This window comes from Ursus arctos, unplaced genomic scaffold (assembly GCF_023065955.2).
Source record: "Ursus arctos isolate Adak ecotype North America unplaced genomic scaffold, UrsArc2.0 scaffold_14, whole genome shotgun sequence".
NCBI classification, from domain to species: Eukaryota; Metazoa; Chordata; class Mammalia; order Carnivora; family Ursidae; genus Ursus; species Ursus arctos.
Genome location: NW_026622808.1, coordinates 12,019,513 through 12,037,884, shown reverse-complemented (window position 1 = coordinate 12,037,884; position 18,372 = coordinate 12,019,513). Strand labels below are relative to the sequence as shown.

At 48.7% G+C, this 18,372-nt stretch overlaps 1 protein-coding gene across 6 annotated transcripts in view; it reads right to left on the bottom strand.

Annotated features, from left to right (window-relative positions):
• The window catches only part of ZZEF1 (zinc finger ZZ-type and EF-hand domain containing 1), a 99,995-nt gene that overhangs the window by 79,554 nt on the left and 2,069 nt on the right, over nucleotides 1–18,372 (bottom strand). For all 6 annotated transcript variants that reach the window (XM_057311389.1, XM_057311387.1, XM_057311390.1 and 3 more), the window contains exons 2-6: nucleotides 9,456–9,600; nucleotides 5,817–6,011; nucleotides 3,031–3,202; nucleotides 1,889–2,088; nucleotides 278–488 (exon numbers count right to left, since the gene is read on the bottom strand). In XM_057311389.1, coding sequence (XP_057167372.1) covers nucleotides 278–488; nucleotides 1,889–2,088; nucleotides 3,031–3,202; nucleotides 5,817–6,011; nucleotides 9,456–9,600 — 923 coding nt within the window. The remainder of the gene's footprint in view (nucleotides 1–277; nucleotides 489–1,888; nucleotides 2,089–3,030; nucleotides 3,203–5,816; nucleotides 6,012–9,455; nucleotides 9,601–18,372) is intronic.

Genomic DNA, 18,372 nt, shown 5'->3' with positions numbered 1-18,372 from the left:
TGTGACACGGGGTAAGTTTTACATACATGCTTCCCAACAGCAGGCGTTAAATACCACGTGGCATCGGATACAAAGTGCTCCGTGAATGGGAGCAACCGCTCCCCCGCGGGTGAGGAACAGAGCAGCGCGAGGGACCCCCTCCCCAGACTGGCGCCGAAGGCACAGACAGGAAACCCCAGGGCACCCGGGCCGAGCCCGAGTCTCAGGGACATGCTCTGCAGGGGGCGGGGACAACAGGGGCACCTGGACGGGCGGGGAAGCGGAGAGGGGGACTTACTGCGTGTTGTGCAGCACTGTCTGGACAAAGGCGGGGTTTGTCTCCATGGACGCCGTCACCAGAGAGGTCAGCAGAGACCAGTACCAGATTGCAGAAGCATCTGACACCGAGACCCCAGACTTCTTAACTCTCTGAAAGCCAACAGCCCTCAGACCATGAATTCTAGTGTCACATCCATCGCTAAGACAACGTTTTATGTTAATCTGGACATCTGTCAAGCGCAAACGACAAATTCAGTATTGGATTAACTTCTTCAGTTCAGCAAATGCTAGGCTCCCAACTAAAAGCAAAATAGTAATTCACATTTTGAAAAGAAAATTCTGAAACATACTTTGATGCCAGAAATAAATAATGTGTATAATGGAGCTAGCATATAATAAACTTGTCAGAAAAGCATCAACCAAACTAAGGAGTCATAAGAATAATGTGTAAATTTAAGGGTGGCTTAACCCTTTCCATCACAAAGTTTCTTAGGAATTTAGGCGTCCTGAAAATTAACACAAAGATCATTTTTTAAATCCTGATTAAATACATGGTAAGAAAATTTCTAGAATTTTTGCTAGGGTTCTGAAATTTTGATTTAAACAGTCGCTGTCTCACAGCAGTTGTGAGAATTTATTTTTAATAATCAAGTCCAAATGGATGACGGCACAGGCATGACTGACTTTTAAGAGCTGTCACAAGTTCTTATTTGGGTTGGACGGGAGGAGGTGACAAGTTAAAAAGGACACAACTGAGAGGAAGGAGCGTCACAGTGTGAGACAGGAAGCGTCTACTCCAGGAGCTTCACTACTGCTTTGCCTAGGGACGAGACACAAAGACTCTACCTCCCTAGGCCTCAGTTCCTCTGAGCAAAGTAAGAACACTTCTTTTGGCCCAGGAAAGCATTAGGAGAAATGAGACAAAACATGAGGCATCCCGGCTCCCTGAATGAAAAAAGCCTGGAAAGAAATCACAGAATTGTGATTATTTCCCAAATGCTGGGTGCGAAGCAAGGTCATCATAGTATAAAAATGGAAACAACCTACGTGTTCAGGAATACAGGGCTGGTTAAAATTAAGGCAAGTTCTTCTATGGCTAAATAAAGGTGTGCAAGAACACATGGTCCGACAATGTGCTAAAAAATTTACAAAACGGCATGGAAAGAATATCGCCATTTTGTAAATACATTCGCATTTTTGTAAATAAGTATACAAATACATTTTGTGAAAACATATGCAACCCTATGTTTTATTTTAAAATATACGTGCACGCACACGCACACACATAGATGCACGCTCACAAGTAAAGATCTGGAAGGGTCCACACTAACATATTCACAGTGACAATCCCTGGGTAGTGGGATTTTGAGTCATTTCTGTTTATCTATGGTTTTCTAATAAGGAAACAAGAACAAAATACTTTTAAGTAAAAAGGGCTTCTATAACTTTCTACAACACCACACAGATGAACTAACGGCTACTCCCACGTGCATCATGAGAAGCAAATCAAACCCCCAAAGACAATCTGACAGTTTCTCCCCTGGGGAGGTCTTCCCGCTAAAAACGATTCCTTCTCCCCCCGCCCCCCAGTCCCCTTAACCGGAGGGCAAGCGGCCTCGTGGTGACTCACAGAGCTGACTGATGTTGGCATTTTCCAGCAGCGTCACGTAGCCAGTGACATTGCTGGGAATGTGCACATCGCGGACGTCCTGCAGATCGCTGGCACTTCTCCCCACAGCCACCGTCACCTGCTGCGGCATGTAGCTCTGGTCAGTGGCGGCCACCGCGATGGACAAGTGCCGAAGCACAACGTCTGGCTTCATTTTTAAGCTGGAAAACACGGGGAGCACAAACGACAGGTGTTTACACAGGTCGAGACCCGCAGCATCCAAGACGCTCATCTCCACGGTCTTGTATCTGATGCGGTCAAGGACCCTCTTTCCGAAAAGCCGCCAACTGGAAGAGCCCTTGTGACCTTCCCGTGTCTCTCCAACCTCTTCCAGTTCAAGGTTAATCTTCCATTTCCCTTTAAGCTACCAGCCCAGGCAGGAAAGTACAATGTGAACACCCTAAACAATCGCTTTACCTGCAAGAAGCAAACGCTAGCCCTCGTCCAAAGAGCTGAATGTGCTCCGGACCCATCAATTAGATGCTGAAGGTCACCTGTACTCTCCATGCGAGAACAAGACAACTACTTCTACTTCCAACAACTGAAATTAGCCCACTCTCCAAAGAGACACCTGAAACTTTAGATGGCAGCTTCGAAGCTTCTAGAAACATCAGCTTACTGCCACCAGTTCGACCCCAGGGTTCCTGCTCACCCCATTCCCTCCTCCTCTGCCAAACTGGCCAAGATAGTTGCATAAAGATTTCTTTAATGCACAGAAAGGATCTTAAAAAGTAAAATCACATCTGATATAAGAAAAGTACTTGCCCCTTGTGATATTAATTTTCCTGAGAAACTAGTGAAAAAGATCTGAAATCAGTATTATAAAATATCAGTCAAATACTATTTTCTCCCTTGAAGTACCAAGTAAAGGAATTATCCATGTTTATGAATATATGAACCAGGTAGCAAGATTTTACGTAATTCTTTTCCCTTGATTCCTAAGGCATCTTCACAGATAGTCACTTGCAATAAGAAAACCACCACGCGGTTACGCAGAAAATATTCAAAAATTCAGGAAATAACTGGTCGCCACACTGAGGAGATGAGAGAAAGCAAGCAGGTACTTCTCTCGGGCTCCCAACAACCGCTGCTCTAGGACCCACCGAATCCAGTGAGAGCGTGCACTGCCGTCGGACTGCCAGTACGACGACGTCTCTCCGTTCGTCATCTTGTCGATGTCTGCAGGGTTGGAGGACGTTTCTATGTAAGCGTAGCACTTTGCTACTGACTTGAGTTTATCCGTCTCTGGGCTTCTGGTTAGATCTCCAGGACTTTCTGCAGAGAAAACCAGATTCTATCACGTGACATGTCTTTCACAAAGGGAAAAAAAAGGGTCTTTTTTTTTTTTTAAGATTTTATGTATTTATTTGAGAGAGAGAGAGAGAGAGGGCATGAGCAGGGTGAGGGGTAGAGGGAGAAGCAGACTCCCTGCTGAGCAGGAAGCCCTGATGCGGGCCTCGATCCTGGGACTCCAGGACCCCGGGGTCATGACCTGAGCTGAAGCCACATACTTAACTGACTGAGCCACCCAGCCACCCCAAAAAGGGTCATTTAAAATATCTAACGTAAATATGCTCGGTACTTTGGCACTAGAAAAAGAAGTATTCCTTAAAATCTCCTTCCAAAGAACCATGATAAAGCAGAAATTGGCCAAGGGTTGCTTCATGAGCTCACTGTAGTAAAATACTTAAATCACTGATATATTTGCAAAACCACACAAAGAGAAGAAAATGGCATCTTACAGTTTGAACTGACATTTCTTTTTTTTTTTTTTTTAAAGATTTTATTTATTTATTTGACAGAGATAGAGACAGCTAGCGAGAGAGAGAACACAAGCAGGGGGAGTGGGAGAGGAAGAAGCAGGCTCATAACGGAGGAGCCCGATGTGGGGCTCGATCCCACAACGCCGGGATCACGCCCTGAGCCGAAGGCAGACGCTTAACTGCTGTGCCACCCAGGCGCCCCTGAACTGACATTTCTTTAATTACGTGTGAGACTTCGTAAGCCACCTGTGTTTCGAGCAGCCCGGTTCTACCCTCTTCTGCTTTCTGCGGGGTCACAAGCCCCCTCGCCGGTTTGTATGTTATAGGGTGTATACACCCAGGCACGCGTCTCAGGTGATGCTCACTGGGAGCTGGGCACACCTCTCTGATCTTCTCCTACTGATTCAGTGCAGAGAGGAGGAAACAGAGGCAAGGCCCAGAGTTAAGTAAGGGCCCAAGGTCAGAGTTAGTAAAACGATTCAGACTGTGGTAACACGTCACAAAATATGTTCTGGTTCTGACTCTGCTTCTGACATATTCTGCTGCACAGAACTTCCAGTTTGCACACGGCCTACTTTATCAGCCTCCGACGGCTTCTGGGGCTCGCGTCTTGCTTCGCAAGGTCCCTGTGCCAGGAGCCCCACAGGTTGCGGCTACTCTCCTCCGGCACTTCACCGTTTCCTGACAGTTGAATTTTTCAGTGAACGGAATGGGTTAAGAATCTGGTTTTAAGTAATTGCTGGAGAGGATGTGGAGAAAGGGGATCCCCCCTACAGTGTTGGTGGGAATGCAAGTTGGTGCAGCCACTCTAGAAAACAGAGTGAAGGTCCCTTAAAAAGTTAAAAATTGAGCTACCCTATGACCCAGCCATTGCACTACTGGGTATTTACCCCAAAGATACAGACGTAGTGAAGAGAAGGACCATATGCACCCCAATGTTCTTGGCAGCATTATCCACAATAGCTAAATCGTGGAAGGAACCGAGATGTCCTTCAACAGATGACTGGATTAAGAAGCTGTGGTCCATATATACAATGGAATATTACTCAGCTATCAGAAAGAACGAGTTCTCAACATTTGCTGCAACATGGACGGCACTGGAGGAGATAATGCTAAGTGAAATAAGTCAAGCAGAGAAAGACAATTATCATATGCTTTCTCTCATCTATGGAACATAAGAACTAGGAAGATAGGTAGGGGAAGAAAGGGATAAAGAAAGGGGCATAATCAGAAGGGGGAGTGAAGCATGGGAGACTATGGACTCTGAGAAACAAACTGAGGGCTTCAGAGGGGAGGGGGGTGGGGGAATGGGATAGACTGGTGATGGGTAGTAAGGAGGGCACGTATTGCATGGTGCACTGGGTGTTATATGCAACTAATGAATCATCAAACCTTGCATCAGAAACCAGGGATGTACTGTATGGTGACTAACATAATGTAATAAAAAAACATTAAAAAAAAAAAAAAAGAATCTGGTTTTATTTTTTTCTCCAAATGGCTGGCCGGTTGCCCTGACCCCACTTGCTGACTAATGCTCCTTTCCATCCATGTGTGATGCTGACTCTATCTGGTACTATGCTCCCACACGCACTTGGGTCTGTTTCCGGACTCTACTATGCTCCACACTGTCCTTCACACTCCCAGCTTCTGAGGGAGTCCACGCTGCGTGTGGTGGCTCTCCTCACTGATTCACCCACGACTCACTCAGGACCTGCCAGTGCTGAGGATAATGACATGAACAAGGCAGACAAAACGCAGAGAAATAATAATGTTACAACGTCAAACCTAAGTGCCACTTAGACCATTAAACCTCCAAAGGTGATGGTGACGGGGGGGGGGGGGGGATGGGAGGGCGTAACTTAGGGTAATGAGCAAAGGCCTCCCGCAGTCACATCTGAGCAGAGACCTGAAGGCCGAGAAGCCAGCCGCGGAAAGGAAGGAAGGAAGGAAGGACGGGAGGGAGGAAGGAAGGAAGAGAGAGAGGGACAGAGAAAGAAAGCAGGCAAGCAGATCACATTCTTAGGCTAGGAACTGTTCTCGTTTTCGGCAACAAAGGCAGGGAGAAGGGCTGGCTCCTACGGCTTGTGGAACGAGGTCAGGAGCCCCCAGCGCATGCGTGCACGTACCCTTTTCTCGCTGGAGCAGCTGGTCCAAAGACTCCTTCAGAACAGAGGACCTCATGGAGCACACGTTGCCACAGCGGTCCAGCATGGGGCAGGGCACGGCCGCGCCGGAGAGCCGGTTCCGGTGCAGGAAACGCAGGATCAGGGCCGCATGCACACCCACGCCCTCCTTGCACTCAGAGAAGATGTCTATGAAACCTAGCGAGACAAAACCCATTTTGGTGTTTAGGAACCCACCACAACAGTGATCCCACACCCCCTGCCCAGTGGCCTCTCTGAACTGGCTGAATTAAAATCAGCCATTAAGAATCGTCACTGACACTTTCAGGGACAGGCCGGTGGTGGGTAGTAAGGAGGGCACGTAGTGCATGGTGCACTGGGTGTCACACGCAACTAATGAATCATTGAACTTTACATCAAAAACCAGGGATGTACAGTATGGTGACTAACATAATGTAATAAAAAAACATTAAAAAAAAAAAAGCAAAAGCCAAAAAAAAAAAAAAAAAAAAAAGAATCGTCACTGACACTTTCAGCTTTAATCATTTAAAAATCTAAACAAGTTTTAAGAAATGAACTCGTGGCTGGGTTGCCTGAGTGGCTCAGTCAGTTAAGTGGCCAACTCTTAATGATCTCAGCTCAGGTCTTGACCTCAGGGTCATGAGTTCAAGCCCCACACTGGGCTCCATGTAGGGCATGGAGCCTACTTTAGAGGAAAAAAAAAAAGACAAGAAAAGAAATGAACCACTGGCAACCTCACTTTAAACATTAATTTGGGGGCGCCTGGCTGGCTCAGTCGGTGGAGCATGAGCCTCCTGATCCCAAGGTTGTGAGTTTGAGCCCCACGCTGGGTTGTTGAGATCACCTCAAACTAAAATCTTAAAAAATTTTTAAATTTCATTTTAGTTTAACAGAATTTTAGAAGACTTACAACAAATGACTCTTTGCTTCAATCCAAGCTTTATTTTTTTTTTTTTAAAGATTTTATTTATTTATTCGACAGAGATAGAGACAGCCAGCGAGAGCGAGGGAACACAAGCAGGGGGAGTGGGAGAGGAAGAAGCAGGCTCATAGCAGAAGAGCCTGATGTGGGGCTCGATCCCAGATCGCCGGGATCACGCCCTGAGCTGAAGGCAGACGCTTAACCGCTGTGCCACCCAGGCGCCCCCCTCAATCCAAGCTTTAAGCACTGAAATACTGACGAGAAGTTTTTACACAATTTTGCACATAGACTGTGGACTAGCAATCACATCAGAAAGTAGAAGTGTAACTGTTTTTACACTAAGCTACGTGAGACTGCGATGATGATGATGCAGCCATCGCCCTGACCATACTCCCCGGTGGCATCTCGCTCACGGCTCTGCCCCAGGTGCCCCTCCCGGGCTCCACGTTCTGTCCGGAGCGGCTCCCTGCAGTCTGCCCGCTCTGTCCACCCCTCCGGCCACCACCCAGGCTCTGGCCTCAACACCTCCTGTACGTCCTGACCCACCCAGATTTCCTGAGTGGATCTCCTGGCTGCCCTTCGTCTGGCATCAACCCAAGTAATCCCACAAAAACACAACACACACACTGTCTACCCGCTGAAATCCTCTCATGCTCCATCACAACGTACAATACATACACCTGGACCAAGGTGCCCATAAGCCCGCGTGAAGGGGGAGAGGATAAACGCGGCAGCTTTTCCTGGAGCTCGGATACACTTGCAGATTTGGGCGACTTTCTTTTCTGTTTGCTTCCTAATGAATCATAACAGACACAAGGAAAAGTGCCAGCATTGCAAGTGTTTGCACAAACCGAACACCCCGTCTAAGCAGCACCCGGAACAAGGCTCCAGAAGTCTCAGGAGAGATCGTTTTAAGTGTGAAGCAAACAGGTTATGTTTGAGGATGAGACTTCGCGTTGATTTTCAAGATGCAACATGAGGCTGAGGAGACACTGTGTGCTGGAAGCACCCCATCTTGGCGACGCCCCCCCAGGCAAACCCTGGAGACACCGGTTCGATTTCCCCAAGACTCGAAAGTCCGTGCCCCCCTCACCCGCCTCATACAGTTATTCCTCCGTTGCCAGGCCCCACAGCAGCACCACCTTCACGTGATGACACAGCCGATGGCGCACCCACGTGCTCACGACGCACGTGAGAACACGGACAGACTCTTCCAACAGGAAGGCATACAAGTCTGGCAAACACGGCACCAGCACGACGGGGTAAGAGACAGGCAAGTTCCAATCTCGGTTAGAAAGAGGGACGAGGAAACACATCCCAGGAGAGAGGCTAGCCCAGCTTACCACGGTTCGTGCTAGGACTGTGATAAAGCAATTTCTTTAAACGGAGTGGTGACAGAAAATTCTGACCAGAAGTCCCAGTCACGAGTCTGGTACACGAAACCGCACGTCTTCCTCACCTCATCTCCCCTCTGCAGTCGCCCAGAGCGACGCGCAGTAAGTGTTCTCTCAGTGGGTCCCCTGGTCTCCACCCCCTCTCCCCCCGAACACCTGTCTGAGGGGTCCACATAAAGCTCCCGATGCTTCCCGTGTGCTGCGAATACAACAGTGGAGTGGTACGTAAACGCCAAGGTATAATAGAGCTAAACACAATCCCAAGCGTGACTTCCACTGCTGTGAGAGGGGGAAAAGCTCACATGTAGGGACCGCCTACAACGCTCCATAAAGACGACACAATTAGAGACAACTCGAGGAAGAACGGAAATCTGCGTTCTTCACTAATACCCAAACACCACCTTCCCCAGCTCAGACAGCCTCCACAGGAAGCCAGAGAGGTCCGGGGCAATCAGCTCACATTTACGTGTCTACCAAGTCTACACCTGCCTCCACGGCCACCCTTGCCGGGCTCTGCACTAAACACTACGATGCCGGATGCAGAGCGGGGAAAGTTCTGAGATAAGCTGAGGCCAAAAGGGTGATATGCAAAGTTTTTTTTTTCCTTTCAAAAATTCAATTGTTTTCTCACTGGAAAAAAAAAGAGGGTAATTTAATTTTGATTCTGTCTTCTGAGACCCCAGAAGAAACCATACAAAAATACAAAGTTTTTTCATAGGTACAACGTAAAAGAAGTGTTGCTTCATTTGTACGCTACTTGTATTACCACTTAAATTTCAGAGTGATAGCTTTCTAATAAAACAAAACAAACCAAACAAACAAAAAACCCCACTGGGTGCCTACCATATACCAAAAATGTGTTAAACGTCAGGACACAGCAGAAATAAAAGATCGCCGTCCTCCCGAGCTCACAGCGCAGGAGTAAAGACAGACACTAGGTAAGTGGGTAATTAGTTACAGTGGTGACACGAGGCAAGACACCTGCAGGACACCGGGAGAACATACGGTCAGGGCCAGGGACCTGGCCTTCCTGAGAGAGTGAAATAAAGAGATCCTCTACGGAAGGTAGGCTCACGACAACAGTTCATAGAAACGGTAGAACTGCCCAAGCGTCACGGTACCGGGGACCCAAGGAGATGATGACCCAGGACTGAATCAGTTCCTGTGCGTAATGGAGACTCCTGGAGAAGCACATTTAGCCCCTGGGGCCCTCACCGCACCTACTTACAACGCGCAGGACAGCAAAGGTCACTCTGGCCCCAGGCGAGCACTTTCTGGCCTTCAGCACTGTGGGGAGAGCCTTACCTGGGACAAGAGAACAGGCCTGCAGCTGTCTGATGATGTGGCTTAGCTCCCCCTGGAGATTAGCTCCACTGGAATTCTTGAGGGCCTCCAACATGTTCTCAGCATCAACGGTACCATCGCCCTCCGCATCAAACTGGGCAAAGGCCTACAACACAAGACATGCAATAAAATCACATCTGTTGCAAATCGGGACACTTTGTCGCTGCCAGTGCCCTCGCGGTAGCTGGGGAAAGAGTCCACTTACATCATTCGGAGAACAAATTCAGGACAGTAACTCACTATACTTTGCAGGGCGTACGTACACAAGCATTACTTCATATACACACAATTTTGTCATCTCATCTCTCTTCCAAGAGATTAATCCCCTCCTTCCAAATAATTTCAGAAAGCAAGCAGTGCAACATTTTTCAGCTGGTTACAGAGAGCCAGATAGAAAGCTAGAGTCAGAAACGTGGCTCAGAGGAGAACCACCGGTTTAGCAGGGCTTTTCCTTTCAAACACTCTTCGGACACAAGACCGCACTGGATGTCTATCTACTTCACAGCTCTGTTTTCACTGACCTTTAGCCATAATCAAGCTTGCTCCCTGCCGGTGTCGGGCCATCGGGGGAACCGGGTACAGCGTGGGATTTGGTTTGAATCCTACTCTGTCACTAACCAGCTCTGTGACTATCCACACGTTCCTTTACCTGCAGAAGCCTCAGCTCCTTGATCTGAAAGATGGAGCAAATATTACCAAATCGCAGGCTGCTGTCTGGACTGAGTGGCATGTGAGCAGAGTCCAATACAATGAAAGCACATTAGAGTGCTTTTGAACCTGCACTGTCACCCTCTCCTGCGTCCCTGACACCTGCCCCCCTCACAGTCTACAAGTCTCTTCTCACCGGGCAACTGCCCCAGGTCCCCAGACCTCAGTCCCTCCAGCAGCAGTGGCTCCTCTCTTCCGGCTGATTTACCCGCTCACAGACGTCCCTCACCTGAAATACTTCCGGGTCTCCCACCTTCTTTTCTAAGGAATCCTCTCTCTCCCTTAAAACTCCTGCCTTTTCTTTATCTCCCTCCTTCAGGGAATATGGAGATGTCCCGCTGAGGTTTCCTGAATGACAAGAGTACCTGATTTCCATCACAGACCTCTAAACACCTTGTTTAATAGGAACACAGCAAATCCTACACTCAGGTCCAAAAACCACGGGCATGAACGCAGGACGGGGGACAGAGTTTAGAGCGATGTGAGAGGGGAAGACGCAGCCTTCTCTTTGCATTTCCTCAACCTGACAAGATTATCCAAAAAAATAATAGGATCAAAGGCTATACCGTTCAAAGAACAATGTTGAAAAGGAGAGAAAATATCAGCCTGTTCTTTTCTAATTAGACCCTGTCAGGAAGCTGGGTTGAGTGTGGAAGGTCCACAGCAAAAGGAGAGGAGATGGACCAGAGCAAAGAGACCGTGGCAGAGAGAAGCCACCGCCTGTGAGGACGGGCGCCGGAGCACAGGCCTTCAGGGTCAAGGACAGCTGCCTGGGACGGGCTGTCACAAGAAAGCCCAGGGAAAACGAAACTCATGAGACAGAAGTTCCAGGGGAAAAAAAATAATAAATTAATTGATTAATTAAAAAAAAAAAAGACGTTAGGGCGCCTGGGTGGCTCAGTCAGTGAAGCGTCTGCCTTCGGCTCAGGTCATGATCTCAGGGCCCTGGGATCGAGCCCCACATCGGGCTCCCTGCTCAGCTAGGAGCCTGCTTCTCCCTCTGCCTCTGCCACACCCCCTGCTTGTGATTGATATCTCTCTCTGTGTCAAATAAATAAAATAAATTATAAAATAAAATAATAAAATAAATAGATCTCATGTTATGACCCAGTGCCTGTAATACAGATATAAAAGTTTTATGAAACAATGTAATACTTTCTCCTATCAGATACATTGTACCCTGATATTTTCTACTCCATTCTATTCTGTTTCACATTTAACATGCAAGCTAACACGCACTAAATAGATTCCCAACAGTTTGAAACTCTACAGCCTGGAATGGGGGGCCCCACACCCATCCGGATACAGTCGGTCTGGCCCTTATTGTGCGAAGCGAAGCAAGTCGACCTTCTTCTCTCTAGAAACAGAGCACTGCCCCCTATTTCCATGGAGCTAACACCCATCTCCGCGCAGACAGTCGCCTGGCCTGCTGCATCCCCCTCCTCCTCTCCCGACTCAGGCCTCTTCCTACCATAGCCCCTTGTGTGCCTTGCCATCCACCCGGGAACTACTCAGGCAGCACCCAAGTGCAGGCCATCGGCACGCAGCACGTGAGGAGATAAAAAGTGTAACGCAGTCAGACTAAGGGGAAGTCTGGATGCAAGGATGATGCCAGATTCAACCACTTCTCTGTGAGACCGGGGACGAGACCCTGAGCCCCTAAGTCTCAACCCCTCTTCCTGGCCAGCCTTTCCTCAGAGCTTGTTGTGGAGACTCAAAGGCTTCAGGAACAAGACTATGCCAAGTAAACAGGGAAGGACAGTTACTACAACCTCGCTACAAAGCCTTAGCCCCCCACCCTGCAGACCAAAGACAGAGACGCGGACTGGCCGACGGTGGATTCCCACCCATTGGCCCCTGCCTGAGGGCAGCATGCGACGGCGCTCAGACCATCCTGTTCAACCTCCTCAACCACCCGCGGGATCAAGACCACGGTGTACACGAGAACGTACCAAAACCCTCACAGACCAGAACCGGGGCCTGAAGCAGCAGAACGCTCGCGTCGGGCTGCATACACAGGCTGCACACTGGTTCAACCTCAGAGGAACAAGCTGCATAAGAGACCTGGATCCGGTCCCACTTCTGCCACTTGCTGGCTGCGAGGCTCACCACGCCCTTGAGGCCTCAGTTTACCCATGAGAGAACATGCTGCATCCATGTCTAAGTGAAGTACTGAAAGGGTGGTCACACAGAAAACGAGTAGACACTCCCAGCGCAGAGCTACAACAACAGAGAAGACCACCACCAGCGGCCGGAGGGGCGTGCCAGGCACTGTTCTAGGAGCGCTGCAAGCACCGAGTCATGGACCCCTCATGCTCACCATACAAGGTAGCTACTATCACCGTGCTCGTCTTTTAGGAGAGACAGCACAGACACAGAGTGGTTGTGTGAGTTAGTCACGCGGCTTGAGGATGGTGGAACCAGGATTTTCCCACATGCAGTTTGACCGCAGAGCCCAAGTCTGAAACTCAGGCTACAGAAGAACAGTGGGACAGGCAGACTTACAAAACAGCAAGCTCCCTGGTGCCATTAACAGACTCACCACACAGCGGTCGGGCATAGTACAGAAGGGACTCCTCTACTGGGCAAGGGGAGGGGATAGGTTACACGCAATGCTTACTAAGGTCCCTTCCGACTCAAAGTCTAGACTAAGTGCCAAAGGAGTACCATTCCCAAACTCTGCCACACTCTTTCAGCCCAATTTATCTGCACACACTATACTTTTTTTTTTTTTTTTTTTTTTGAGAACACACGCACAAGCAGGGTGGGAAGGAAGGGCAGAGGGAGGAGGAGAGAGAGAATCCCAAGCAGGCTCCACACTGAGCACAGACCCAAGTGGAGCTTGATATCACGACCCTGCTGTGATCATGACCTGAGCCGAAATCAGGAGTCAGATGCTCAGATGACTGAGCCACCCAGGCGCCCCTGTGCTATACCTTTCAAATGTATCCCTTCCTTCCTTTGCCTGGCAAATTCTTCCAGCCTCTCAAGCCTTGGTTTGGTGAAGCCTTTCCCAAACTCCATGCTACTGTTAAATGCTCCTCTGTGGTCCCTGGAAGTGCAAAGGGCTTAGGATGGAGCAAAGGGCTACAGGGGGTAAAGGGAGCCAAGGACAAAATCCCCATGTGTATGAGAAACTGGAATGGGCTTGGCTGGCTAAAAAGCACCAGGAGATAAGAGTGCAAAGGTATAAAGACCTAAAGGTTAGCCTAACACTTGATTCTAAAAGCAATGGTGAGCCACTGAAGTTTCTACAATAGGACAGTACATGGTGAAGTGGTATTTGGAAATCTGGGGAAGGCAGAACAAAGCTGTGGCCTTTCTTCTACAGCTCTTCTCCAGAAGAAGCCAATACCATCATCCCTGACAAGGCAAGGCACACAGCGTCAAAATAACCCCCAATTCACCCAGCATCTTTCTCTCCTACACTGCCTGCCTCATCACCATCGATGGCCATCGCTCACTGAAGGCTTCCTTGTGCCGGAGCAAGGCAGGCAGGTGGAGGGGGCCTCACAGCCGAGCTGCGGGACAAGACCAGACAGTGCGCTCTAAATGCCAAGCGACGTGCACAGAACAGGAAACAAGACCCTCAAGGCTGAGGCCAAAACAGAGTTTTACAGAAGACACTGGAATCATGCCACGAGAAAGGTTTGGTCCTGACCAGGTGATGGTGCCAAGGCAGAGAATCTTGAAGAGCTGAGAGAAACGAGGTCCACACACGGGACAAGGCAGGTGTTCCACTGGCTAGGGGACAGGGCTGGAGCAGGGGAACAGAGGCAGGTGAGGTCAGACAGGGAGACAGGCCAGCCCGTGGGCTCTAGCCCATTCTGAGAACTCCTCAGACGCAGGGAGTCTCTGCAGGGCCTGAGCTGAGGGCGAGCGGTGTCGCAGCCTGCTTCATCTTCGCTGCAGACATGAGTCTCTCACACCCTGCGTCTTGAAAGGGTAGAGAACTGTATCTGCATAATTCGACTTGCATAGTTCTTGGGCTCAGAGCCATTCTAAACGAGCTGATCAAAACTTGTTTTTATTATGTTCAGTTAGCCACTGTACATCGTTACTTTCAGATGTAGCGTTCAAGGGTTCATTAGTTGTGTAACACCCAGTGCTCATCACCACACGAGCCCTCCTTAATGCCCACCACCCAGTTACCCCATCCCCCCACTCCCCTCCTCTCTGAAACCCCAAGACTGTTTCCAGGGGCCCATAGCCTCTCACGGTTCGTCTCCCTCTCTGATTTCTCCGCCCTTGGATTTCCCTCCCCTCCCCTGTGGTCCTCCGTGCTATTCCTTATGTTCCACACAGGAGTGAAACCGTATGCCAGTTGTCTCTCTCTGTTTGACTTATTTCACTTAGCACAATCCCCTCCAGTTCCAACCATGTCGATGCAAATGGTGGGTATTCACCGCTTCTGATGGCTGAGTGATACTCCGCTGTATACATGGACCACATCTTCTTTACCCATTCGTCTGCTGAAGGGCATCGGGGCTCCTTCCACAGTTTGGCTATTGTGAACATTGCTGACTAACACTTTTGACATAATAATGACAAATGGTATTTTTCTCTAAATTTCCTCTAAACCAAACAGTGACTAAGACCCTTTTTAAGTTTTCACTAAGACTACATTTAACTGTTGCCTCAAACATCAAAAATACCTTACTACTCCAAGGTTACAGGTTGAATACACAGCACAAGACTGAAGAATGAGGACAACACCATGTTCAACCACTAAGCACCCGAGGGCCCTGGGGGGAGTGCCTACTGAGCACTGGCTGTGAGCCAAACCGCGCGAGGCAATAAGCAAACGGACAACAGTGGTCCTGCCCTCGGACTTCACAGCCCAACGAACTTCATATGGCAAATTCTTAAAATAAGACCTATTTCTCTCAAATTCCCACCTGACAGACGTCTACCATCATCCTGTGTTCAGCACCTTTTCCTGCCTGAGCCTCAGCACAATTTTCTGGAAGCACAGCGTACCGAGAGCACGAACACGGAATCTCTAATCTCTGGTGTCAAACAGGGATTTAATTTTAACTCTATTTCTCCTCTGCACTAAAGTCAATTGGACGTTCCTCCCGAGGACCAAACCGGAGTCCGCGGCACGGACCACACCTATCAGGAGAGAAGGTATGCCACACTATAAAATGACAAAGCTCCGGACTTTGATCTGTAGTACAGTTCCAGCAGCTTCTTCAGGGTACCACCTCAAGCAACCAAGGTCATGGGAACGTGAAGGCAAGACCTGGGGGACACAGATGGCAACACAGATCCAGAGCCCGAGAACAAGCCTGTAAAACTGGGAAACACCCAGCATCATAAGCATCACGTATGCCAACGGTAAGCTGCTCTGCTGTGCTGGGTCTCATAACATGAAAGAAAAGATGTAACTCCTCATTTTAGCTGCTACTATAAAGACATTTTATTATCATCTCCCTTAAACCCGTAAACTTCGAGTATCACGATACATCTTCACAAGCTGACGTGTAAACTAAGACACAGAAATGTCTACTTACTCAAATCGAAGGACAGACTTATTTTAGAGCATGGAATCACATATTTGGCTAATACTTATCTTCTTGGCTATTTCCCCGTATAATTACTCCATACTGACAGACAGGACAAGCACGGCGAGTTATCCCAATCAGCTTTTTAAACCCTGGCGAAGCCCTCCCCTGGAGACAGACCTGCTCTCCTCAACTAACAAGAGCTAAGCAGTGGGAGGGGAAAGGCACCAGATTTTAGTACCAGGCCAAGCCCCAACTGTCCCCACACCAATTCTAATAAAGGTGAACAGGCCTCAAGAAAAATACACGATGCTTTTCTCATATTTGAGTTATCCTTGCTGGGCCTCCCTTAGCACGTAGGGGAAAATTAAAGAATTAAGACTTAAAAAAAAATGATGAGACTAAAGAAAAATAATCCCAGAGAACCATGTTCTTCACGGAGGAAGAGCACAGGGCTTGGAGTCAGAAGACTCACACTGGAACTCCCTTTCGCATGCTACTTGAGTGAGTCCCTGTAGGGCTCCTACAGGTCTTCCGTCTCATCCTCGGTGTGGAGGGGGGTCCCCATCAGCCTTGCACGGTTGCCCTAAGTCATCAGACACCCAGTATTTGAACACACTGTAGAGGGGGAGGGGAGACAGCTACACAGATGTGAGAGAAGACTTCCAACATGTATTTTGTGAGTTCGGCATATGGATACTTCATACTCCATGACACAGCTCTAGGAGGCCCCAGGGATTTTTACGACCGTGGTTCGAACTTACGACATTTTACAAGTCACCACTTCTTACTGCTCGGCTTCTGACTCCTTAATGTTTATTTCTGCCACACATGTGACTACTACGATTTTGTGTTTCATTACAGGAAGGTACGACCGCTCAGATTTTTCTTCCCATGCGTTTCTTTAGTTACAGTGGTTGAATGACCCCTGGATCTACTTCTGCTCAAGAGTCCACGGACAACCTCTACGGGGCTGAAGTTCTCACACAGCACGCACCACAGGAGGAGGAAACGTGGGGCTATTTTCTCATGAAACCCCGAAAAACAGATGACTGTATCTCAAGCAGTCTTCTCTCCTAGGACTCCCAGCCTGAGAGATACCTCCACTTAGCTGCCCACGGACACATGAAGCTCAGAATGGCGGAACCAAACTCAACTTCTCTCTCCAGATCTTCCCTTCCTGAAAAGGTTTCTGTTCTCAATAACCAGCTCTATCACCTCTCCGATCGCTTAAGACAGTAATGCTGGTAAAGTCATCCTCAATTCCCTTCCCCTTCTAATCCTCTACTCACACAGAAGTCTCGAGGACAGCTTATTCTACTTCCTAAACAGCTCTCAAAATTGTTCGTGCCATTTAAGCCGCCACCACCCCAGCCCAAGCCACCTAGTCTCTTACCTGAACTGTCACAGTAGCTTCCTAACTGATCTGCTTGGACCCACTCTAGCCCCTCTCCAGCCGCTCCCCACAAGGCAGCCACAGCATCACGTACCTTGCTTAAAACTCCAGCTTCCAAAGTCCTATTTAACAGAGGCTACCAAGGACTCCCCATGACCCGATTCCTGACTACTTCTCTAGCCTCGCTCTCCTCCTTCGGCATTCAGGGATCCAGCCATGTGTGTCACACTAACTGTAACCCGGTTATCTGTTCTCCTCTTTCTCAGTAATCACATCCTTATTTTTCAGCTACATACATGGCTATGGAATAAAAGTCTCTCCCAGCCTCCCTTGCAGCTCAGCATGGCCATGTCACTGGGCTTGAGCCAATGCGAGGTAAGCTCTGCCCTTAAGAAAGGAGGTGTGGCCCTCTCCTTCCATTTCCCTTTCCTGTGGTGGTAATGCACAAAGTGACAGCTGAAGGAATCATCTGGATCAGTAGGTAGAAGGTGGCCATGGAGGATGACAGCACAAGATGGATGGAGCCCAGTCCCTGACGACTGAAACTGCCATGTCAAACCTGGACTAGCCACCTGGACTTTTTCGTAAGAAGTTTGTTTACTATTTTTTTCTAAGATCTTATTTATTTATTTGTCAGAGAGAGAGAGAGAGAGAGAGAGCACAAGCAGGGGGAGTGGCAGGCAGAGGCAGAGGGAGAAGCAGGCTCCCCACAGAGCAGGGGGAGCCTGATAAGGGACTCCATCACAGGACCCCAGGCCACCCAGGCGCCCAGAAGCTTGTTTACTATTTAAACCACCGATGCACTGACTTTTCTGTCCCTTGAAGCAGTTTTCTCTAAGCCAAATACATCACACCATTCTTCCAGATTCTCCGTTCTTAGAACTGTGACTTGTTCACGGGACTCCCGCTCCCCGAAGCACTGCTAACACTCTGCTCCTTGTCTGTTATCACCCTTCAAATCTGAGCTGAAATGTGACCTTCCAGGTAAGTTTTTCTTGACTTCCGAGGTGAGGTTAAATACTCGTGCTATATTTTTCCTTACTTTCCTTTGGCTAATACTCACTACTGCTGTAACTGCTGGTTTCATGTGAGGTCCCTTCAGTACTACACGCTCTTTAAGAGCAAGTATCTGCTTTGTCCACAGTCATCCAAGTGCCTGGCACTCAGTATGTGCCCAACAAGTATTTGGGCAATATCACAGCCCCTTGAGTGATTTCTGGACCACATCTTAAGGACTTCTTGGCCTTGGCTGCCGGGGTGGCTCAAC